This window comes from Sciurus carolinensis, chromosome 11, assembly GCF_902686445.1.
Source record: "Sciurus carolinensis chromosome 11, mSciCar1.2, whole genome shotgun sequence".
Classification (NCBI taxonomy): Eukaryota; Metazoa; Chordata; class Mammalia; order Rodentia; family Sciuridae; genus Sciurus; species Sciurus carolinensis.
The window spans coordinates 57,992,700-58,019,144 of NC_062223.1; the positions used below are offsets into that span (position 1 = coordinate 57,992,700).

Consider the following 26,445-nt stretch of genomic DNA (forward strand, 5'->3'; position numbering starts at 1 on the left):
ATTCTGATCAGGTATTTTCATGGATTCCTCAACATAAAATGTGGAGATTATACAAAAGAATGCAAGGCCTAGTGTCTTGCATCTAATATTTCCAATGCAATGAATATAATATTTTTAGGTGTGAGTTGCTCTGGGTCCTGAATGGCAGGCACTGTTGGCTTGGTTTTTCCATGGATTCTAGCAGATGTAGCTGAGCAGGTCTTATGTGAAAATCCAGCTCTTGTGTCAGTCTTTGTCCCCTGAAGCCTATACACCCTCTTTAAAGAGATTGTTTTCTCCTGATTTTACTAGTTTTCTTAAGTAAAAAGTTGGTCAGAAAATACAATATCTCCATCCTAGTTGACCACCAGTAAACTTCTCAAGTTAACTTCCTCCTAATCTTTCTTATTAAATGTTACCTCTTTTCAATTTTTTCTGCAATGGAAATAATCCCTATGCAAATCTACAATTATCTGGATTTCTACCAGACAATTGCAGAAAAAGAACAAACTAGAGGGTTTGCCATCAAACATCCTCAAGGTTCAACATCCTCACCAATTCTCTACATTCATGAAATCAAAAACACATTATGACAAAGAGCCCTCATGCTACACTCTGATATCAAAGCAAAATGTTCACTCTTAAAAACATTTTTATATGGAGAACCTCCAGGTTCTTAGGTCACAGTCAATGCTTCACTCCCTACTCCCACTACCCTGTGATCTAGCAAAGGATCACTTCCCTCCAGCCAGCTCACCTCAGCAACCAGAACATGAAATACCTAGGGATGCTGAAACTGAGTGCTTAATGAAGAAGAGAGCTTCATCTGGAGTCCAGTGACCTGTATTCTTAGGCTGATCAGTGACCACTTGAGACCACATGCCCATCCAGGGCAACTCAATCAGGTAATGAAGTTACGGAATCATACTGATCTGATCTTAATGCCACAAGAAGCATGGAATCTGTGTTCAGAATAAATGTGCACTGTTTGATTTGGACTGAATGCAACTACCATCCTGATGAGGAAAGGCTCACAAGTTAATATCTCTCTACCGTAAGTATAATCATAATGAACATAAACTCTGTGTACCTGCTTGTCAGATACCTGCAATTTGCAGAAGCTATTGTGATGCCCTTTGTGTATATCAGCATAATATATACTGAACCCAAATACTGTCACTACACCAGTGCCGACCCTAAGAAAAGGTGAGATTTGGTTCCAATGCCTGGAAGCTTACTATAGAGTAGGAAAGAAGAGATTTTCTTATAAACACAAAAAATGTAGGTACAACTGGTCCTGAAACCTTCCATACAAGATGAGATGGGAAGAGAGAGGGAGAAGATCTCATTAGCAATTGTGTATACAGAGATGAGTGAATGTGGGAAAATCTTCTTGAGATACTTAAAATTGAACTGATGACTCTACATTTTTGACAACTATACCAACATTTGTTTGTAGGTGTTCAAGGATAAATAGAATCTAGACAAATGAATTTGGAGAGAGGAAATTTGTAGGTTTTTAAATAAATGTTCATGCTTATTTAGTGAATGATTAGCAGGATGCATAAGTTTCATTCCCTGTGCCTCTCCATGTGTTTGGTCATAGTGGAAAGATTTCTCTTAAGAAGCTAGAGTGCTCAAGCAATCTGCTATGCTTCTCATGGGTTTGAAGTGACTGAATTGGTATAATGTTTAAAAACTAAATTGGAATCAACTCTAAAATGCTGTCAAATCCAAAAGAACCAATCAAGTGAGCCCAGGAAAAGTCCAATTCTGTTGTTCCTGTCCTCTTCTAAGGAATATGTGCAACCTACTGGGTCACAAGTCACAAATGAAAACCAAAGAGAAATAGAACAAGGAAAACCTTTGGGAGGTAAGGGGCAAAGAAAGAAGCAGTTGAATATATCCACATTTCTGTTGCTTTTTGACCTGTTAAAAGCCCTTGTTGAGAGCATAAAGATAACTTATCTTCAAAATAAATTATAGATATTATTCCTCACATAAAAATTCAACACTAAACTTTTTTATAGCCTTGATATGATTGACGGCTTAAGAATTGATAAAGAATTTTCAGAAATGTATACTAAATTTTTCATGTCACAGGCACTTCTTTGGGCATATAGCACCAAGACTATCTCTTTGTTTGTTTGTTTCAGGGCAGGTCCTCTCACATGCCTAGCTAGTGCTCTACCCCTGAACTCCAACTCAGTAAGTGCACTGCTTGACTTTTAGATTAAATCTTTGTTTTCACATCCTGTGACACATATGACAGAATAATGCTTATCTATTGGACAAGAGCTGAAGAGCACAATGGGAGAGTAGATGCAACCTTGATCTGTATTTCTACCTATAAATTTTTATTTATTTCTTTTCAAATTGCTATTGAAAGAAAATATCATGAAATTTTAATATTTGCTTAATTATAGTGGTGAGTGTGTGAATGCTTATGATATTTTCTACTGGCCTTGGACTTGACTTACAAAATTCTCTCTAGCATCTGCTGTGACCTCATTTATGGTGACTTTAATATTCATGTAGGTTTTACATCCCACAAATGAACATTTGAATTGTCTCCAAGTAATTAGTTCTTCAATAATTAAAGACTAGAAAAACTGCAAAAAGAGTAGAGTTTCTGTATGTCCACTACCAGACTACACAGTATATTACCAAAATCAAATGATAGTACAACCAAATCATCTACCCTACATATCTCACTTGGGTTTCATCATTTTATGCATACACTGCTTATGTGTGAAAATCTATGACATTTAATTATTTTTAAATATATCAAAAGGTAACCTGAGTACCTGAATTATTTTACAACTAGGAGTATAAAAGAAATTCAGTTTATCCAAATGCTTCCCACATGTAAATTTTAAAATATTACACATATTATATCATAGTATTGCAGTTTCTTATGTGGGTGTGACATTTTTCTATCCTTATAAATGGGATCCTTTTCTTCTTGTTTCTTTTTCTTGGTCCTCCTTCCTTGTGTATGTTTTGTAATCTCCTCTTCTTATAAGCACACCATTTACTTTGTACAATATCCATTTTAATGGATACCTCTTAATTCTCTTGAAGGATGCCATCTCCAAATAGTTATATTCTGGGATAATGGAGATTAGAGCTTCCAAATAAGTATTTCTAAGATAATTCAAAACACAATTAAGATTCTTATGAAATATTTGTTGAATCACTCTACAAAAGAAAATTTTTGAATTTTCAAATTACCTTCTTTATTACTCAGTTTTACTTATTATAACAAAATTTCTGACACAGCTACTCATGAAATAAACAAGTGAATTAGCTTACAGGTTTGACTGAAAGTCAAAACTTCATGGCCCATTCTGGGTCAGGCCCCATGGTGTGTGGTAGAAGTGGGCATGTAATGAGGGTTGTTTCTCCAGCTAGGAAACAGAGAGCAGGGTGGGGTCAGGCTTGCTCCTTTATGAAGACGCTATCACAAGAAACCTAGGAGTTGCATGAGAACTACATTAACAGAAAAGCCTCCAGGGACCTAAAGACCATTACTATGTTCCACCTCTGAAATATTCCACAAAACCTCCCCCTACTCCCCTCTTGAAACAAAACAACAATCACAGGAATGCATGAGAAACAAAAGAAAACCATAACCACATTATAGCATTCTTCCAATGGTCCCCAAGATTTATGTCCATCTTAGTTTCTAATTCAAATTATACTTTTGAAATTAATTTTTAAATATGTTCTAATTAGTTGTACATGACAGTAGAATGCACTTATACATTTTGATGGATCATACATAAATGGAGTATAATCTCTCATTTTTAAAATTATACCTGTAGGATCACATTGGTCATGCAGTCATACATGTACATGAGGTAACAATGCCCGTTTCACTTTACTATCATTCCTTCACCCATATCCCTTCCCCTCCCTTCACTCCCCTCTACCTAATATAAAGTAACTCTATTCTTCTACCCCCACCCTCCACCCTAATTGTGAATTAACTTCAACATATCTGAGAAAACATTCAGCCTTTGGTTTTTTGAATTTGGCTTATTTCAGTTAGCATGCTATTCTCTAACTCCATCTATAAAAAATGATATGTAACCTACCATGAGTATAACATGAAAGACAAAAAGTGAAGACATGTGAGATTAGAAATAAAATTTGGAATGTCTACACTATATGACAATTTAATAATAAAAAGTTTCATGAAGTGAAGGGAGGGAAAAAAGAATGTTTTATGTGCTGAACACTTCACATTTTGTAAGAGATGTCAGTTGATTAACCTCTTCATACTGACACAGTAAAAATGGAAATATGTTTGTTAATCAGAGCTAAGAATTAGAAAAATAAGAATGGGAAGACTAGTACCCATTCTTAGTAGAAAATAGAATTCAGTGAGAATAGGTTTACCATCCATTTTCTCTGTCAGTTGGAAAAATGTATAGAAATAAATTCATTATTGATGAGATAAAAAATAAAAAAAATATGGGGCCAGGGCATGACAAACCTTTAATGACCCAATGATATACTTTGTTGTCTAGTAATGAAGCTCAGTATGAAAGTACACTTTCCTTACATTGTTACCTAGGATCATAGGTGGCAAAGTGCAGAAAAAAGCAACCACTTACAGGTAGGTGGAGTGAAAGGGATGGAAGGGAGAGGCCAAGATGGGAGTGGAATGGACACAGATGCCCAGAAACATTTTCATTAAAATGAGTCCTCAAATGACAGTAGTCTCTAATTTGCTCCCAATCCAAGGACAGGAAATCATACCGGCCGTTCATAATCTTAAAAGCCTTAATTGATCACCAGCTTTATATACAGCTTCCATAGGAATCTCTTCACTTGGAGGACAAATAATTACACCGTGATATCACTCCATCTCAGAAACAGCACAGCTCAGCTCTCCACTTCTGCCCAGGAGAATGGAAGAAAGGTAAGAACTGTCAGAATTCCTGTGAGATATGGGGTTTTGCTCTCAGTTCACATCCCTGTGTTTCTACAATAGGGGGCTACACTGAGGGGGACGTGGTGCTTCTTTCAGGGAAAGTCAGGAGACAGAATCACACTTCTGAAGACTGGGCACTTGAAGTTCTTAATTTGAGACTTTGAAATAGGGTTAATGAGACCTTTTCTCCTTCTGATTTAACTTTCATTCTCACATTTTCCAATGATTTATATCTGCTGTTATGCATAGACTTCTGCCTTTTATAAAACTTCATTTAAGAAGTAAAGCCACATAGAGGTAAAGCTTACAAGAGCTAAGATGCTATAAAATAGGTTTCATTGCTTTCCAAAAATACTTTTCTTTTGTATTTCATAAGGTTCTAACAAGAAATAGATGTTTCAAATTGGAATGATTTAGAAATACACCAGGAGGGACTGTTTACAAAGATGTGTGGAATTAAGGGAAAAATAGCAATGCATGGTGAGGTGCCATAAAGAAATCAAGGGTGGATCACTGCTTCCATCCCTAGACTGTAAGGGACAAAGGAGGGAGCATTTACCGGGGATAGAACATAGTCATGGGTGTAGTCATATTACTAGAAGATGACCAGGTGAAGGAGCAGTGCACCTCCAACACACTGACTAGCAGGAGAGAGTTAGGAGACTAAAATTGCAAACTCCTCTCCTCCCATCCTCTACTGCCCTGATTGTATCACCAGGTAGCTCAGTTCACCCAGAAACAAGAAGGAAAAGTATGACATTGTTGGGGTGCTAGGAAGTCACCAGTTTGGGAACTCTATCAAGGCAGAGAAGAAGAATGGAATAAAAACTGTCAGGACAATGAAACTGTCCCTCACTGCTCCTTCTATCTTCCTACTCTGAGTTTTTCTCAATCTAATATCATTGAATCCATTGTCATTTTATCTCATTTGAAAAAAATTTTTCTATTTACATATTATTTCCCTTGCATTAATTTTATGGAACAATCACCTACATTAATCAAAATGGCTTGAAAGTGGAACATCATTTTTAAAGGCAAAATCTTCTTTCCTGTTTAGTGTGAAATTGTGGCAAAACTAAATCACTAATGACCTTAATAGGATATGTGTTAGACCTATGCTGTAAGCTTGAGAGCACCAGACTCAAGGAATTCTTTGACACTGCTGCTCTCAGACTTCGAAGGTTTCCATCTTCCTGTGGTCCTAAATAAATCCCAGCTATATCATTGTGGATGCATGCGAGAAAATAAAGATGGGAATGGGTGACTATGCTTCTTCTATTAATCATATAGTTGAGGAGCTGTTTGCATCACTCTCCTCACTTGATTTGGTCAGGGTCTAGTCATGTGATGATATCAGCATTAAGAGAGGAAGGAAGATGGGATTCTTCAGATGTAAAACTCAAGAGAATCACTTTAACAGAAGAGAAAAATGGCATTGCGGACTCTAGAAGTTGTGACGGTGCTGATGGTGTCTCAGATTCTGTGCTGCTAAGAAGATTCTTTGGAAGTTTTGAAAAAAAAAAAAAAAAGGCAAGAGCGAACAGAGAACAGAGGCAAAGCCTCAGGTCAGGCTCCAGGAGACCAGGATCTGGAGCTGGACCTGCTTTTGAAGATGTGACTTTTGAAAATCCCTTTGCTTAAGGCTCAGTGTTTTGTGTGTTAGGTAAGGATGTTATAATAGATGATTTGTAAAGAACACATGCTAAATATTGGGGTAGAATAGTAAATAAAGCAGACAAGACATGCCTTGAAAGAGGAAGCTTCTTACAGAGCTTCATGATTGATAACACAGACAAAGTCACTCAGCCTAAACACAAATGTAGAAACTGCGTTCAGTCAGGACACCAACACCTCCATTTTCCTTTGTGCTTCCTGTGCAGATCAACCAATGCTGAGGGAACTTTTCTATCTAAAACAGTCATGATGGTTGCATTCCTTTCAGGATGACGTTTTATAGGCCAAGAGGAAAATGTTCCCTCTATCCACGTGGAGGCCTCTTGCCCCTTTGTGTCCTCTGGATTTTGACAACATTGTTGCCTTTGTGAGACAACAAAGGGCTTCTGGTTTCTCATATATGCTCCTGATTTCTAGCAATTTCCCTATGTGCCCTATTTAGTTGGCTTCTTTTTCTCTGTTTCTGAACTTTGTTTATGTTAGATTTTATTAACCACAATTTTATTGCCATCTGAAATATATCTTGGGATTCACTCCTCTGCTCTTCTCACATTCGCATATAGTTAACACAGAGTAGGGGTGAGTCCAAAGTGCTGATGGGGTAATCACTCATCATGTTTTCACTCCAATTCCATCCTCTGTAAAAATGGGACAAAAAGAAATTCTTACTTCATAGGCTTTTTAAGGAATCAAAGAGAATATTGTGGGAAACTCCAAATTAATTCCTGTTACCATTAAGATATTAGTGGGTCCCTTTACCCATTTGAAATCTGCTTGAGCGACTCACTTTCCATTCCAATCCATGCCCTCTCTCTATTCACATTATATACATTTTCATCAAGAAGAAAAATGTTACTAAGGATTTTCTGGGAGGGAATGGAGCAGATTTATATTGTACATACCACCTAGTAGTCCTCTGCAGATAGTCTCCTATTTAAAATACCTCTTTTCAGGGGCACTCATACCTCACCCACATTCACACCCTCCTGCTCTATACTGCAGAAAAATTCAACTGAGACATAAATCTGACCTCCACACTGTTCACCAAATGCCTCTCACTGCTAAACAATGACACCGTGAATCCACACTCCAAAGTCACATAAGTAGCCAACAGTACTTATTTGGTCACACACAAGTAATTCTAAATACACCCAGTACTGCTTACATTAAGGATTATGATGAATGGTATTTTCTTCATCTCATTATGTGTGTGCTAAGGTCTTTTGTTGTATATTCATATTTATTTTCCATTTAACCCACATCATCCTGCACTGTAAGTCTTCTTGTTCACATATTAATTCACTAAATAGATACTGAGGGCATGTGGGCCACACATAGAGCTCAGCCTGGGGATTAAAAAGTGAACCTGTCTTCAATGCCTGACTCACTGAGCTATTTCTATGACCAGCCATTCTCACTCCCTCTTTAGCAAAAGCTCACGTTAACCTCATGGCAAGAGAGCCAGGTCTTTTGTCTCCTTGAATGAAATTCTCTTTATGATGAAGATATTATAATCACTTCTGTGTCTGTTTCCATTCCAGCACCTGAGAAAAAAAGTGTCCCAGGACAAAATAGTGCTGGTCACATTCTGAGTGAGAGTTTTCAGATTATAGCATATTTGTTTGTCATTTAGGTTCAGGTCAGAGAGCTCAGGCAGTTCAGACAATGACTACTGGATTTGATTCCATATTTCAGGAATCCCCAGTAAGTAACACCTATACTTTATCTATGTTTCCCTACTCTTTAAAATGGATATAGTAATCTCCACATAGCACAGTGATCCTGATCAGCTAAGCTGTTGCTCCTAGTGCTCAAGTCTTGTTTGTGTTCCCAGGGGCCCCACTGAAGAGATGAGGAGCCTGGATCCAACCATCGCAGCCTGGAAGACAGAAGCCACACCAACCAATGGAAGTTATGAGTATCGTCCTCCAATATGTTACATGAGTAATCTAATCCCAGAAGTGTTCATCTTCATCATTTCTTTGATTGGATTGGCAGGAAATGCATCTGTGATCTGGTTCTTGGGTTTCCGCATGCACAGAAATGCCTTTTACACCTACATCCTAAACCTGGCTGCTGCTGACTTCCTCCTTCTCTGCCTCTATATTACTGTTTGCCTGATAAGAATCTTTAAATTCACCCTTTACATTCACATCTTTGACTATGGCATCAGACAAACTGGAGCAAGCATTTTCTACATTGCAGGCCTGAGCATGCTCAGCGCTATTAGCACTGAGTGCTGCCTGTCAGTCCTCTGGCCCATTTGGTACCACTGCCATTGCCCAAGACACACATCAGCTATCATGTGTGCCCTGTTGTGGGTCCTGTCTGTGCTTCTGAGCATCCTGCAATGGGTCTCTTGTCATCATCTCTACAAACTTGATGTTGATTTGTGTGGAAATGTTGCTATTACTATAACTGCTTGGGTGCTTTTTTTATTTGTGGTTCTGTTAGGGTCCAGCCTGGTCCTCCTGGGTAGGATGCTCTGTGGATCCAAACGAAATCCTCTGACCAGGCTGTATGTTACCATCCTGCTCACAGTGTTGGTCTTTCTCTTATGTGCTGTGCCCTTTGGTGTCAGTTTGTTCCTGTCTTACTGGCTTTATATTGGTTTTGATTCAGAATACTGCCTTTCTCTGGTTTCACTTGTCTTATCCTCTGTTAACAGCTCTGCCAACCCCATCATTTACTTCTTCGTTGGCTCCTTTAGGCAGAGGTTGCGCGGGCCGAACCTCAAGCTAGTGCTTGAGCGGGCTCTGCAGGACACTCCTGAGGAAGATGAAGGTGGAGGTAGCCTTTCTCAGGGAACCCTGGAGATGTCAGGCAGCAGAGTGGAGCAGGGGTGAAGCCTCTGCTTTGCTCCATCAGATGTACCTTCAATGGCAACAGTGCCCAGCCACACTTGACAGTTGTCTGCTCTCCTCTCAGCCTCCTTTCCCTGAAATTCTTTCATGTCTTCCCATGGGTTTTTATTAATCTGGATTTTCTTTTTTCTCTTACGGAAACCAATCTTATGTAAGCATGTCTCAATCCAAGTTTTTTATGTTTTCAATAAATGTCTCATTCTATTGCTATGTAAATCTTTTTCTTTGATGCTTTTATTTGACATATTCATTTCAATGAATAAAGACTTCTTGTAGTAAATTATAAACCTTTTATTTTTGACTGTTCCTTGCCTGAAATTGTAGAAAATAATGCTCTCTTCTGGTTCTGTCCTGCACGGTGAAAGAGCAGTTAACTGAACACATGTTGTTAGCAGCTGAGAAAATAAAACTCAGAAGTAATAATAAGGAATAAAGACAAAAGAGAAGAAAATAGTTTGAAAAGTGAAGGCCTGTGGGTTGCTCAGCAGAATGGGTTTCACTCTAACATACAAGAAGAGTCCACAACCTATATAAGCAAGAACATCAAAAGGATTTATTGTGAGAAAAACTTTAAGACAAACAAATATGAAGCTGTGGGGAAAATAGATTAATTGTAGCTTATCCCTAGTGCTGTGTTCCTTCCTAAACAGGCAGACAACCTAGGAACATGTTCCATAACCTGAAACTGTGGCATGTGTAGGGACAGTGATCCTGAGAGAGCTAGTTTATAGACTACACAAGACATGGGGTCAGGAGACCTGGAGTCTTAATCTGACCCCACAATTAAATAGTAAGGGTGACATGCTTACTCCAAGCAACTCAAGCTGGTATTAGTGTTATTGAATTGCTAAATCTGGTTTTTATGCCATTTGTGGATTGGAATCTGTTTTCAAAATATGTGTGGGACATTTGAATTTACTGTGGACATGAACTGAAAGAAACTGCCTTGTGAGTCAGCCAGTCTCAGCAGTTGAAAACATTGGATCTTCGACTTTTGAGGACTGACTTATTTCACTTAGCATGACAGTCACCAGGTCCATGCACTTACTGGTAAACACCATAAAGTCATCCTTCTTTATGCCTGAGTAACATTGTGTGTGTGTGTGTGTGTGTGTGTGTGTGTGTGTGTGTGTGTATATATATATATATATATCACCACATTTTATTTATTTGTACTAAATAGTTATATATGACAGTAGATTGCATTTTGACACATCACACATAAATGGAGTTTAATTTCTCATTCTTCTTGTTGTACATGATGTAGAATTTTGCCTGTCATGCAATCCTGTATGTGCATAGGGTAATAATGTCCAATTAGTTCTACTATCCTTCTTACCCTCATACCCCTCCCCTCCATTCACTCTGCTCTGTATAGTCCAAAGCACCTCTATTCTTCCCTAGCTCCCCCTTATTGTAAATTAGCATCCACACATCAGAGAAAATATTTGTCCTTTGGTTCTTTGGTATTGGCTTTGTTCACTTAGCATGGTATTATCTACCTCCATCTATTTACCTGCAAATGCCATCATTTCACTCTTCTTTAAGGCTGAGTAATATTCTATTGAATATAATCACCATGTTTTCTTTCTCCATTTGTTGAAAGGCACCTAGGGTGGTTCCATAGTTTAGCTATTTTGAATTGGGCAGCTTTAAACATTGATGTGACTCTGTCACTATAATATGCTGATTTTTGAGTCCTTTAGGTCTAAACTGAGGAGTGGGATAGCTGGGTCAAATGGTGATTCCATTCCAAGTTTTCTAAGGAATCTCTATACTGCTTTCCAGAGTGGTTGTACCAATTTGCAGTTCCACCAGCAATGTATGAGTGTACCATTTTACCCACATCCTCACCAACTTTTATTGATACTTATATTCTTGATATTTGCCATTCTAAATGGATTGAGTTGAAATCTCAGTGTAGTTTTGATTTGAACTTCTTAGATTTCTAGAGAAGTTGAACATTTTTTCATGTATTTGTTGATCAATTGTACATCTTCTTCTGTGAGGTGTCTGTTCATTTCCTTAACCCATTTATTGATTGGGTAATTTGATTTTTTGGTGTTAGGTTTTTTGAGTCCTTTTTAAATCCTGGAGATTAGTGCTGTATCTGAGGAGTGTATGGTGAAGATTTTCTCCCATTCTGTAGGCTCTCTCTTCACATTACTGATTGTTTTCTTTGCTGAGAAGAAGCTTTTTAGTTTGAGTCCATCCCATTTATTGACTCCTGATTTTACTTCTTGCACTTTAGGAGTCTAGGTTAAGAAAGTCAGTTCCTAAGCTGACAGAGTGGAGATTTGGGCCCACTTTTTCTTCTATTAGGTGCAGGAACTCTGTTCTATTGCCTAAGTCATTGATCCATTTTGTCTTGAGTTTGGTGCAGGGTGAGAGATAGAGGTTTAATTTTATTTTGGTATATGTGGATTTCCAGTTTTCCCAGCATTATTTGTGAAGAGGCTATCTTTTCTCCAATGTATGTTTTTGGCATATATATCTAGTATGAGATAACTGTATTTACATAGGTTTGTCTCTGTGTCACATTTTCTGTACCATTGGCCTACTTATCTGTTTTGGTGCCAATACCATACCATTTTTGTTACTGTGACTCTTAGTATTAATTAAGGACTGGTATGGTGATGACTCATCCCTCACTCTTTTTGAAAGGATTGCCTTGGCTATTCTGGCTCTCTTATTTTTCCAAATGAATTTCGTGATTTCTTTTTCTACATCCATGAAGAATGTCATTGGGATTTTACTATAAATTGCATTAAATCTGTTTAACACTTTTGGTAGTATGGCCATTTTGACAATATTAATTCTGCCTCTCCAAGAAGATGGGTGATCTTTACATCTTGTAAGGTCTTCTTCAATTGCTTTCTTTAATGTTTCAGACCATTGTGAATGGGATAGCTTTTCTACATCTTGCAGTGGATTCATCACTGATGTATAGAAATACCTTTGATTTATGGGTGTTGATTTTATATCCCACTATGGTGTTGAATTTATTTATGTGTTATAGAAGTTTTCTGGTGGAATTTTTTGGATCTTCTAAAGATAAAATCATGTCATCAGCAAATAGTGATATTTTGAGTTCTTCTATTCCTATTCATATCCCTTCAACTTCCTTCATTTAATGCTCTAGCTAGAGTTTTAGGACTATGTTAAATAGACTGGTGAAAGAAGGCATCCCTGTCTTGTTGCCTGTCTTGTTTCTCCGTGTAGAATTGCGTTGGTCATGGGCTTAGCAATAGATAGCTTTTACAATGTTGAGGTGTATTCCTACTATGCCTAGTTTTTCCGGTGTATTGAACATGAAGGGGTGCATGCATTTTACTGCATCTATTGAGATGGTCTTATGATTCTTGATTTTAAGTCTATTGATATTATGAATTACATTTATTGATTTCTGTATGTTGGACCAACCCTGAATCTCTGGGATGAACTGCACTTGATCATGGCACACTATCTTTTTAATATGTTTTTGTATGCAATTTTTCAGAATTGTATTGAGAATTTTTGCTTCTATGTTTATCAGGGATATAGATGTGAAGTTTTCTTTCCTTGATGTGTCTGTGTTTGGTTTTTGTATTAGGGAGATACTATCTTCATAGAATGAGTTTGGAAGGGTTTCCTCCTTTTCTATTTCATGGAATACTTGGAGGAGTATTGGAATTAGTTCTTCTTTGAGGATCTTGTAGAACTAGTCTGAGAATCCATCTGATCCAGGAATTTTCTTATTTGGTAGGTTTTTAATGGCAACTTCTAGTTCATTTCTTGAAATCGATCTGTTTAAATTGTGTATGTCCTCTTGATTCATTTTGGATAGATTTTATGTATCTAGAAAATTGTCAGTGTCTTTGAGATTTTCTATTTTATAGGAGGATAAATTTTCAAGATCATTTCTGATTATCTTCTGTATTTCAGATGTGAGCATTGTGATATTACCTTTCTAATCATGAATTTCAGTAAGTTGAGTTTACTCCCCCTTTCTCTTCATTACTATGGCTAAGGGTTTGTCCATTTTATTTATTTTTGAAGGAATAAACTTTCTGTTTTATTAATTTTTTAGATTATTTCTTTTGTTTAAATTTCATTGATATTTGCTCTGATTTTAAATATTTCCTGTCTTCTATTATTTTTGGTCTTGATTTATTCTTCTTTTTCTAGGACTTTGAGATATAATGTTAGGTCATTTATTCATTGAATTTATGTTGTTCTACTGCAAAGAAAGTATATTTGCTTGTTGATGAATGAAATATTCTATATGTCTGTTAAATCTAAATTAGTGACTGTATTATTTAGTTCTATTGTATTATTTAGTTCCTTGTTTACTTTTTGTTTGGAGAATCTATCCAGTAGTGAGAAAGGTGTATTAAAGTCACCCAGTATTATTGTGTTGTGAACTATTTGATTCTTGAAATTGAGAGGGTTTTTTGGATGTACATAGATGTTCCATTGTTTGGGGCATAGATATTTACAATTGTTATGTCTTGTTGATGTGTAATTCCCTTAAGGAGTACAAAATGTCTTTCTTTGTCTGTTCTGATTAACTTTGACTTGAAGTCCACTTTATCTGATATGCAGATAGAATCCCTTTATTGTTTACACAATCTATGTGGGTATTTTTCCCCCATTCTTTCACCTTTAGTCTGTAGATTTCTTTGCCTATGAGGTGAGTCTTGGAGAGAGCATGTCATTGGGTCTTGTTTTTCAACCCAATCTGCCAGTCTGTCTTTTGAATGATGAGTTTAGGTCACTAATGCTCAAGGTTATTTTTGAGATATGATTTGTATTCCTGGTAATTTTGTAATCCACATTTTCTATATACATTCATCTGTTGAAGGGCACTAAAGATGGTCCGTAGTTTGGCTATTGTGAATTGTGCTACTATATACATTGATGTGGTTGTGTTGCTTTAGCATTTTGATTTCAAATCCTTTGGATATATACTGAGGAGTGGGATAGCTGGGCCGTATCTTGATTCCATTCCTAGTTTTTTGAGGAATCTTAAAACTGATATCTGGAAGTCAATCCAAAATATTGGGGACATAGAAGAATAGAAAGAAGATCAGTGAAGTAGACAAAGGTGAGTGAAGGGAAGGGAAGAGATATGGAATCAGGAAGAACCATGGATTGAATATGACCTAACATTCCTATGAACATATATGAATATATCCCAGTGAATCTCACCATTGTGAGCATGCACAAGACACTAATTTAAAAAGGGAACAGGAAGTGGGAAGAAGGGAGGAGAAGGGGAAGTAGTGGGAACTGAATTAGAACAAATTATATTCCATGCTTTAATAATTATGTCAAAATTAACCCTATTGTTACATATAACTAAAAAGAACAACAAAAAAATTTCATTTCTCTACTCCATAGCTATAATCACGGTAAGCATACATTCTTCAATCTATGTAGCAGGTTGTGAAGTCTGGGTATATAGGTGTTTTAGAGCACTTTCCCACCATGCATAAGGCCCGCAACTCAATCCCCAGAACTCAAAAAAAAAGGGGAAAGAAGAAAAATGATGTTCTATACCACTGTAAACCAAATGAAATTAGAAATAGATTGAAGATAGATAAATGAAAGATAGATGATAGGTGATAGATGATAGATAGATAAATAGATAATAGATCAGGTGAAATACTTTAGGTCAAACATACAATAAGAGACAAAAACACATTGTGTAATAAAAAGGAGATCAATTAATTAAGAGGGCATAATGATTGTAAATATATGCACCCATCAGTGGAGCCCCTAAACATACAAAGCAAATATTAAAGGATATAAAAGATCAGAAGCATTGCAATGTAATAATAGTGAGATATTTCAATATGGCACTTTCAGTAATGGACACCTAATCCAGACAGAAAACTGATAAAGAGACATTGAACTTGAAAAACATTTTAAACCAAATGAACCTAACAGCATATAGAGAACACTTTATCCAACTGAAAGACAAACCATATTGCCCTCAGGTCCACCCAGAACATTGACCAAGATGGATCATAAATAGGACACAAACAAATAATGGTAAATCTAAGCATTCTGAGTAATTTTTCTAACAAAAATGCTACAAAACCAAAAGAATAAGAAAAAGAAGATGAAGACAAATGTGATAATTAAAGAATGGAAATTTTGAAAAATGATAGCCAATGGAGAATGGGATTCAGGGATATTCACTTTGTAAATGATTCTTTGTGGTTGGGAAAGAAATCATACATATGATTGTATTATTTCTGTGATAAAAATGACAATCCCAAAATGTGGGACCAAGGTGATCCTTGAAGACTTATTCATATGTATATATTATTCTTTAGTTACAAAGCCCCACATTGCAAGATCACATTGCTAACATGGCTACCTAGGCTTACAGTGGCTACTAAAGGATCCATAACAAGAATGACTTACAGGAGGTTAAACTCATTGGGATGGGAGACCTGAGTGAGTGGAAATGGAACAAAAGTCAAGAAATGTCTTTGTTATGGTTCATGCCTGGAGTGACTCTGGTTTCTGACTTGGCCATGGCACTGTACAGGAAATAGCAGCACTGTTCAACATGTTCATTGCCTAGTGGTCACCATCTTTAACTCCAACTCTTGTAGGCATCTCCCAGATAGAGGATGGAACAGGGTCCTTCCTCTGGCATGATTGAATCCTATGAAGGCTATCCCTCTTCATCTTGGGTAAATGCTCCACATCTGGGTAGAAAAACATACAAAAAGAAAATTTGCTTATTTCCCTTTTGGGTTATGATATATAATTTTTCTAAATGTACATCCCTTATTCAACTTTGTGGTATAATATGTAGTTTATTTCTGAAAAAAAGCAAGCTACATGAATCTTTTTCTGGAAAGTAGGTGCTGATTGCCCTAAAGGTTGGGTTTCAGAATGGGAATTACCAGAACATTCTCCACTCTGATCCATTTTCTCAGAATCTTTCCTATATTCATCCTTGGAAAATCAGCTTTCCTAGAGATAATGGCAATTTCTACACGAATTTAAGGAACAATGTGTCCGATAGACCTCACATGCAGACATGAGCTGTTATGAACCTAATTTCACTGATTTACTTGCTTTTCAAAATGATTCATCCTTGAGGATCTGAAAGGGCTAAAGGAGGAATCAGATGGATCAATCTGAAATAATTGAGGACAACTTTGTCACCAGACTATGTATACAAATGGGAACAGCTAAGAGAAATTTACAATGCACAGTAAAGCATCCTAAGCAATAGTGCAACATCATTTTTTTTCTCAGATTAAAGTGACAAGGGAAGGAGCACGTGCCAAAAGGAGCAGCCATAACTGCAGGTATAGCTGCAGAAGATGATGACCAGACAGGAGAAGAGGCCCTGCCATTGGCACACAGGGCCTGTGGGAAAATGCACTCCTCATTCATTAGAGGATAAATTTGTCTGCTCTAACAAGATACCAATTTTCATAAAGTCTTAGACCCAAAAAAGTGTTTCATACCTGAGCTAGAGGCTCCAACACAATCAGACCTCAAAATTCCTTCCGAATTTCTACTCTACAATTGCAGAAAAATTACCCTCATCCTGGTTGTTCTGCATGTTTTTAGGTATTGTAAATTGAGTTGCTATAAACATTGATGTGACTCCATCACTGTAGTATTCTGATTTTAAATCCTTTGGATATATACTGGGAGGTGGAATACTGGGTCATTAGGTAGTTCAATTACTAGGTTTTTGAGGAAACTCCATACTGTTATGAAGAAACTAATCCAAAAAATGGAGGCAACATGGAAAGAAGAAAGATCAGTGGAGTAGACAAAGGGAAATTAAGGGAAGGGAAGAGGAAAGGATATGAAAAGACAATGAAATGAATCTGACCTACATACATATATGAATATACCACAATGAATCTCACCATTGCATACATCTACAAGACACTAATTAAAAAATAAGTAAAGAGCAGAATGATCAGAAGAGCAGAGAAAGGGGCACAGAGGTGGAAAGAAGGGAGGAGAAGGGGAAGTAGTGGGGAACTGACTTCTTTAACAAGACTCCTAAAGTGTAAAAAGTAAAATCAAGAATCCATAAATGGATGGATATAAACTAAAAAGCTTATTCTCAACAAAGGAAAAAAATAAATGTGAATAGAGAGCTTACAGAATGGGAGAAAATCTTCACCACATGCACCTCAGATACAGCATTAATTACCAGGATGAAGAACAACAACAACAACAACAAAAAACCAATTGATAAATGTGCTAAGGATCTGAGCAGACACTCCAATCAACAAATATATGAAAAAATATTCAACATCTCTAGCAATTAAAGAAATGCAAATCAAAACTACACTAAATTTCTATCTCACTAAAAAACAGAATGTCAATTATCAAGAATACAAGTAACAATAAATGTTGGTGATGATGTGGGGGGGAAATGTACACTAATATATTGGTGGTGGGGCTGCAAATTAGTGCAAACACTCTGGAAAGCAGTATGGAGATTCCTTAGAAAACATGGAATGGGACCACAATTTGACCCAGCTATCTCACTCCTCAGTTTACACCCAAAGGAATTAAAATCAGCATATTACAGTGACAGAGTCACATTAATGTTTATAGATACTCAATTCACAATGTCTCAATTATGGAACCAACCTAGATGTCTTTCAACAGATGAATGAATAAAGAAAACATGGTATATATACACAATGGAATATTACTCAGTCATAAAGAAGAGTGAAATGGTGGCATTTGCAGGTAAATGGATGGAACTGGAGAAAATCATGCTAAGCAAAGTAAGTCGATGCTAAGAATACAAATGCTGAATGTTTTCTTCAGATATGAGGGTGCTAATTCATAGTTGAGGGGGGCTAGGGAAGAATGGAGGAATATTGGATTGGGTAGAGGGGAGTGTGTAGAGGGGAGGAGATTTGGGGGTGGGAAGAATGGTGGAATGAGATGTACATTATTACCATAGGTACATGTATGATTGCAAGACCAGTATGACTTTGCATGGTGTACAGCCAGAGGATTGAGAAGTTGTGCTCCATTTTGTATCCTGCATCAAAATTCATTCTGATGTAATCTATAACTTAGGAGAACAAATAAAATAGAGTGCTGGTGAAAATGTAGAACCTGGGTGTTTAAATCCACACTGTGATACCAGGGATATTCACTCATCCTGCTTGTGTTCCATTTCCATCCTCTGTAGAAATGGGACAAATAGAAATTCTTACCACATAGGTTCCTTGGAGGATTCAAAGAGAAATTATGTGATAAACTCTAAAGTAAATGCTAATAATCATTAAGAAACAAGTGGGTTGTTTTACTTGTTTGAAACCTGCTTGGGCAACTCCCTTTACGACTCTCTCTGCTTCACTTAATATGCTCTTTTCTCACAAATACTGTTGTGGATTTTCTGTTCCACCAATACTGTTGTGGATTTTCTGGGAGAGAAGGGAGTAGGTTTATATTGTACACACCACCTAGTAGTTCTCCATATATATTCTCCTATTTCAAATACCTCTTTTCAATGGCACCCATACCTCACCCACATTCTTTTACCTCCTTTTGGTGTTAAGTTTTTTAAGTTCTTTATTTTTCCTGAAGATTAATACTGTATTTGAGGTGCACATGGTAAAGATTTTCTCCCACTCTGTAGGCTCTCTCTTCACATTATTGATTGTTTCCTTTGCTGAGAAGAAGCTGTTTAGTTTGAATCCATCCTACTTATTGATTCTTACTTTTTCTTATTGTGCTTTAGGAATCCTGTTAAGCAAATCAGCTCCTAAACTGACATGATGAAGATTTGGGCCTACTTCTTCTTCTATTAGGTGCAGGGTCTCTGTTCTAGTGCCTAAGTCTTTGGTTCATTTTGAGTTGAGTTTTGTGCATAGTGAGAGAGAGAGGTTTAATTTCAGTTTGCTACGTATGTATTTAGGTTTCCCAGCACCATTTGTTGAATAGGCTATATTTTCTCCAATGTAGTTTTTGGTGCCTTTGTCTAGAATGAGATAACTTTATTTATGTGAGTTTGTCTCTGTGTCTACTTTTCTGTACCATTGGTCTATGTGTCTGTTTTGGTGCTAATACCATGCTGTTTTTGTTACTATGGCTCTATAGTGTAGTTTAAGTTCTGGTAGTGCGGTGTCTCCTGCTTCACTCTTCTTGCTAAGGATTGCTTTGGCTATTCTGGGCCTGTTATTATTCAAAATGAATTTCATGATTAATTTTTCTAGTTACATGAAGAATGTCTTTGGGATTTTAATAGGAATTGCATTAAATCTGTATAATACTTTTGGTAGTATGGCCATTTTGACAATGTTAATTCTGCCTCTCCAAGAACATGGGAGATCTTTCCATCTTCTGAAATTTTCTTTAATTACCTTCTTTAGCATTCTGTAGTATTCATTGTAGAAGTCTTTCACCTCTTTTGTTAGATTGATTCTCAAGTAATTTTTTTTTTGTGGGGAGCTAATACGAATGGAGTAGTCTTCCTAATTTCTCTTTCAGAGGATTCATCACTTCTGAATAGAAATGCATCAGATTTATGCATGTTGATTTTATGTCCTGTTTCTTTGCTGATTTCATTTATTATTTCTAGAAGTTTTCTGGTGGAATTTTTTGGATTTTCTAAATACAGAATCATATATCTGGCAAATAGTGATAGTTTGTGTTCTTCTTTTCCTATTTGTATTCCTTCAATTTCTTTGATATGTCTGATTGCTCTGGCTAGAGTTTCAGAGACTACGTTGAATAGAAGCGGTGAAAGAGGGCATCCCTGTCATGTTACGGTTTTTAGAAAAAATATTTTCATTTTGTCTCAATTTCGAGTGATGTTGGCCTTGGGCTTAGCAGAGATAGCCTTTACAATGTTGAGGTGTGTTCCTACTATCCCTAGTTTTTCTAGTGTTTTCATCATGAAAGGGAATTGTATTTTGTCAAATGTTTTTTCTGCATCCATTGAAATGATCATATGATTTGTAACTTTAAGTCTACTGATGTGATGAATTACATTTATTGATTTCTGCATGTTGATCCAACATTGCATCCCTGGGATGAAACCCACTTGGTTGTGGTGCACTGTCTTTATAATATGTTTTTGTATGTAATTTGCTGGAATTTTGTTAAGAATTTTTTGTTAGCGATATTGTTCTGAAGTTTTCTTTGCTTGATGCATCTTTGTCTGGTTTTGGTATCAGGGTGATACTAGCTTCATAGAATGAGTTTGGGGTTCCCTCTTATTCTATTTCATGGAATACTTTGAGGAATATAGGAATTAGTTCTTCTTTGAAGGTCTTGTAGAACTCAGTTGAGAATTGGTCTGCTCCTGGAATTTTCTTGATCAGTAGACTTTTGATAGCATCTTCTATTTCATTGCTTGAAATTGATCTGTTTAAATTGTGTATGTCCTCCAGATTCAGTTTGGATGGATCATATGTCTCTAGAAATTTGTTGATGTCTTCAAGATTTTCTATTTTTTTGGAGTATAGATTTTCAAAATAGCTTCTAATTATGTTTTGTATTTCAGTAGTGTCTGTTGTGATATTTCTTTTTTCATCACAAATTTTAGTAATTTGAATTTTCTCTATCCTCATCATTAGTGTGGCTAAGGGTTTATTGATTTTGTTTAGTTTTTCAAATAATCAAACTTTTCATTTTGTCAATTTCTTGGATTTTTTGGTTTCAATTTCATTGATTTCAGCTCTGATTTTAATTATTTCCTGTTTTCTACCACTTTTGGTGTTGATTTGTTCTTGCTTTTCTAGGGTTTTGAGATGTAATGTTAGGTCATTTATTTGTTGACTTTTTATTTCTTTATTGAATGAGCTCAATGCAATGAATTTTCTTCTTAGTACTGCTTTCACAGTGTATCAGAGATTTAGATATATTGTATCAGTGTTCTCATTTACCTCTAATAAGTTTTTTTAATCTCCTCCCTGACTTCTTCTGCTATCCATGCATCATTCAATAGCATATTATTTAGTCTCCAGGTGCTGGAGTAGTTTCTAGTTTTGATTTTATCATTGATTTATAATTTCATTCCATCAAGATCTAATAGAATACAAGGTAGTATCTCTATTTTTTTTTTTTTTTGTATTTGCTAAGAGTTGCTTTGTGGCGTAACACATAATATATTTTAGAGAAGGATTTGTGTGCTCCTGAGAAAAAGGTGTATTCACTCATTGATGGATGGAATATTCTATATATGTCTGTTAAGTCTAAATAATTGATTATATTATTGAGTTCTATGGTTTCTTCATTCAGTTTTATTTTGGAAGATCCTTCCAGTGGTGAGAGATGTGTGTTGAAGTCACCTAGTATTAATGTGTTGTGGTCTATTTGATTCCTCAAAGTGAGAATGGTTTGTTTGATGTACATAGATGCTCCATTGTTTGGGTCATAAATATTAATGGTTGTTATATCTTGTTCATTTATGGTTCCCTTAAGTAGTATGAAATATCCTTCCTTATCCCTTCTGACTAACTTTGGCTTGAAGTCTACTTTATCTGATATGAGGAAGGAAGCCCAGTTTTTTCACAGAGTCTGTGTGCATGATATGTTTTTTTCCCATTCTTTCACCTTCAGTCTGTGGATATCTTTTCCTATGAGATGAGTCTCTGGAATGCAGTAAAATTTTGGGATCTTTTCTAAAAATCCAATCTGCCAGTCTATGTTTTTTGACTGATGAATTTTGGCCATTAACATTCAGGGTTATTATTGAGATATGATTTGCATTGTTGGTCATTATGGCTTATTTTTGGTTTCTCCTTGATTGGCTTTTCCTTTAGGGTAGTCCCTCCCTTTGCTGATTTGTATTGTTATTTTTCACTTCCTCCTCATGAAATATCTTGCTGAGAATGTTCTGTAGTGCAGGCTTTCTATTTGTAAATTCTTTTAACTTTTGTTTATCATGGAGAGATTTTATTTCATCATCAAATCTGAAGATTAGTTTTGCTGGGTATAGTATTCTTGGTTGGCATCTGTGTTCTTTCAGAGCTTGAAATATACAGTTCCAGGCCCTTATTGCTTTTAGAGTCTGGGCTGAGAAATCTCTGACATCTGTATTGGTTTACCTTTATATGTAATCTGACTCTTTTCTCTGGTAGCCTTTAAAATCCTATCTTTATTTTGTATGTGAGGTATTTTCATTTTAATGTGCCTTGGTGTGGATCTGTTGTAAGTTTGTGCACCTGGTGTTCTATAAGCCTCTTGTACTGGAATTTCCATTTCATATTTCAGGTTTGGGAATTTTTCTGATATTATTTCATTGAACAGGTTTTTCATTGCTTTGGTTTGTATCTCTTTGCCTTCTTCATTCCCGATAATTCTTAAATTTGATCTTTTCATGATATCCCATAATCATTTGAGGTTCTGTTCATGATTTTGTAACATCTTGTTCAATTTTATTTTCAAGATTAAATATTTTGTCCTCATTGTCTGAGAATGTCTTCCACAAGATGTTTTCTGTTGGTGATGCTTTCTATTGAGTTTTTAATTTGGTTTATTATTTCTTTCATTTCAAGTCTTTCTGTTTGTTTGTTTGTTTGTTTTCCCAGAATCTCTATATCTTTACTCAAGTGTTCTTTTGCTTCCTGCATTTGCTCTTTTAACTGTTTACTGGAATGATCATGCATTGCCTGCATTTGCTCTCTTATCTCATCATTTTATTTATTCAGAGTCTAAACTCTTTTTCTGTCATTTCCAGTGTCATGCTGTCATTGGATTCTATCAAAGTAGGAACAATATCTTTCCCTTTTTTTAATATTGTTTCTGTATATTCCCCTCTTGCAGTGAAGATCTGAGGTTGATATTTCCTCCCTGCAGGCTTATTGTGACCCTGAATTTTTCCAGTACCTCTCCTTTGAGGGGGAGATCAATATTAGCAGCACCCATTACAAAGAAAATGCAGCCCTGAACCAGATAGCCGCTAGAAAGTCTTTAACATGATTGTAATAAACAGGATGAGTTTGATTATTATTTATAATATTTCTAGTGGTGAACAAAGGAGATGTGGAAGTGTTGGTGTAGGATGTAAGTGTGTAAATAGAGGTACCTGTCAAAGGTCCTTCAGTGTCCCATAGGTGTCTCAGAAAGGGAGTTGCTCCTCCAATGATGGTGGCCTCACCCTCAGGAATATTTAAAAATGTCTGCACCAGCCTCCAAAGAAGCTGGAGACCTGCACTGTGGAAGTATCTAGTCAAAGTGGCGGGGGCAGGTGGGTGCAGCATCTGGCATCTGTCTGCTGTCAGGTATGTATTTTGTATTTGCAGAGTGGAGACATTCTATTTCTGCTTCCTGATGATGCAAGTTACTTCCATCTACCATGCTCTCCTGCTGTGATATTCTGCCTCACCTGGTACACTGAGAAATGGAACAGACTTTCTATGAACTAAGATCTCTGAAAGTGTGAGCCCTCAAATAAAACTATCCTCCTCTATAATTGTGTTAGTGAGACCATTTGGTTTCCATCCATGGACACTTGATTCCATTGATTCTGGACCTGTAGTGAGGCAGAACATCAAGAGAGGAAGAATGTGGTGAGTCACAGCTGCTCACCTCATAACAGCAAGGAAGCACAGAACAAGAGGGGTGGGGAAAGATCTGGGTATAAAAAATATTCTGCAAAGGCACTTTCACAGTGACCTATCTCCTCTAGCTCTCTCCCACCTCTTCAAATTTGCACAATCTCACAATAGCACCACCTACTGGAAAACGTGCCTTCAAACACCTGAGTCCTCAGGAGATATTCCAGATCCAAACCATAATATCTTATTAACTTTGATTATAAAGTGGCAATGATTCAGACACATGTTCAGGCTCCACATTTAATTATATTTTTCTTGCTTTTTATTCCACTTCTGCAGTTACTTCCTCCAGTAAAGTCTCATAGTGTTCTATGAGGGTTGGAAACAACTTCTTCCAAACTCTTATTACTGTTGATATTTGGACATACTCCCATGAATCATAATTCTTGTTAATGGATCTAGAATGGTGAATCCTTTCCAGGAAGTCTTCCTTTTAACTTGTCCATATCCATTAGAGAAGTCACTGCATGGTGGTTATAGCCTTACAAAATATTTTCTCTTTAATAAGACTTGAAATGAATCATTGCTATTATGCATGGCCTGAAGAATTGATATTGCGTTAGGAGTTATGAAAACAACATGAATCTCCTTGGACAAATCCATCAGAGCTTTTCAATGATCATGTACTTTGTTGATGAATTGTAATATTTTGAAATGAACCTTTATCTGGGCAGTAGGTCTCAAGAGTGAGCTTAAATTATTCAGAAAACCATGTGGCAAAGAGAGGTACTGCCATCCAGGCTTTGCTGTTCCAATCCTAGAGCATAAGCAGACTAGATTTCCTGTGATTAATAGGGGCCTTTCAGAATGCTGAACACTGTGGCATTGGCTTCAACTTAGAGCCACCAGCTGCATTAGCACCTAATGAGATGGTCTGTCCTTGGAAGCTTTATGTTACACATTGATATCTCCTCTCTAGCTAGCAAAGTCCTAGTTGCCATATTCTTCCAATAAAGGGTTGTTTTGTTTACATTGAAAATCTGCTATTTAGTGGAGCCACCTTCATCAATTATCCTAGCTGGAACTTTGGGATAACTTTCTGCACCTTCTTGTCAACACATAGTTCTTCATTTTGCACTTCTGTGTTATGGAGACAACTTCTTTTCTTAAACTTTATTTTACAAAACCCTAGCATCAGACTTTCCTCCTGAAGCTTCCTCTTCACTTTTCTCAGCCTTCAGATAGTTGAAGAGAGACAGAATCTTGATCTAGATTAGGCATTGGCTTAAAGGAATATTGTGGTTGGTTTGCTTTTCTATCCAGACCACCAAAGCTTTCCCTATATCAGCAATCAGGCTGTTTTATCTCCCAGTGTTCATTGGGGTAGCACTTTGAATTTCCTTCTAGAAGTTTTCCTTTGCAGCCACCATTTGGCTCAGTGGAACAAGAGGCCCAGCCTTCAGCCCAGTTTGGCTTTAATTGTGTCTTTCTCACTAAGGTCAATCATTTCTAAATTTTCATTTAAAATGAGAGATGTGCAATTTTTCCTTTTTCTTGAACATTTGGAGGGATTTTAGGGTTATTAGGTGGATTGATTTCAATATTGTGGTGTCTCAGGAAATAGGTAGGCCTCAGGAGAGGGGGAGGAATGGAGAATAGCCACTCAGTGCAGCAGTGAGAACACAAAGCATTTATCACTAAGTTCACTGCCTGATGAGGCATAATTTGTGGGCCCCAAAACAATAACGGTAGCACCATCCAAGACCATAGTTCACAATTCACAATAACAGAAATAGTGAGGTTGGGAAAGTTTGAAATTTAGTGAAAATTACCAAAATGTGACACAGAGACATGAAGCCAACCTGTGTTTTTAAAAAAGTGATGGTGACAAGACTTCCACAACTTTAAATTGGAAGAAAGGTAGCAACAAGGAGGAGGAGGAGAATGAGGAGAAGGAGTAGGAGAATGAGGAGGAGGAAAGAATGAAAGAAAGAAGAAAGAAGGCATTAAAGTAGACACGTATGGATCACCATAAAGAAAAGTGCAATAAAATGAGGCACTCCTGAACTTATCTGTCAGTAATCACCTTGAATGTGAATGAATTACATCCCCAAACACATAGGTACAGCATGACTTATAGGATTTGAAATAATAAAAAAGTATAATTTTGTAAATTTTATGAATAAATAGACATTAGACCTGCTCCTAAAGAATAAATGTACAATGAGAAATTTGAAGGAAAAATTACAATCCTATTGAGAAAGACAAAAATTGTGACCAAAACAAGTGGAGTGTAGCAAGGCATTTCAAGAAGAAACCATGCAAAAACATGCATGCATGCAAAACAAAGAAATATTGCAACCAGACAACCTAACATAATGCCTCAAGGAACTAGAAAAGGAACACAATGGGCCCAATGTTAGCAGAGTGAAAGAAATAATGCATGTTATAGCATAAATAAAATAGAGTTGAGAAAAACAAG

General features: G+C 36.6%; 1 protein-coding gene across 1 annotated transcript; it reads left to right on the forward strand.

Moving 5' to 3' along the window:
* Window positions 1–8,445: 8,445 nt before the first annotated feature.
* Window positions 8,446–9,441, forward strand: LOC124959473 (mas-related G-protein coupled receptor member X1-like). The gene has a single exon (XM_047517916.1). The coding sequence runs from the start codon at window positions 8,446–8,448 to the stop codon at window positions 9,439–9,441; it is 996 nt and encodes a 331-aa protein (XP_047373872.1).
* The last annotated feature ends 17,004 nt before the right edge of the window (window positions 9,442–26,445 follow it).

Excerpts from the sequence above, each read along its gene's own strand:
- LOC124959473 (XM_047517916.1), top strand. The coding sequence starts at position 8,446 with ATGAGGAGCCTGGATCCAACCATCGCAGCCTGGAAGACAGAAGCCACA.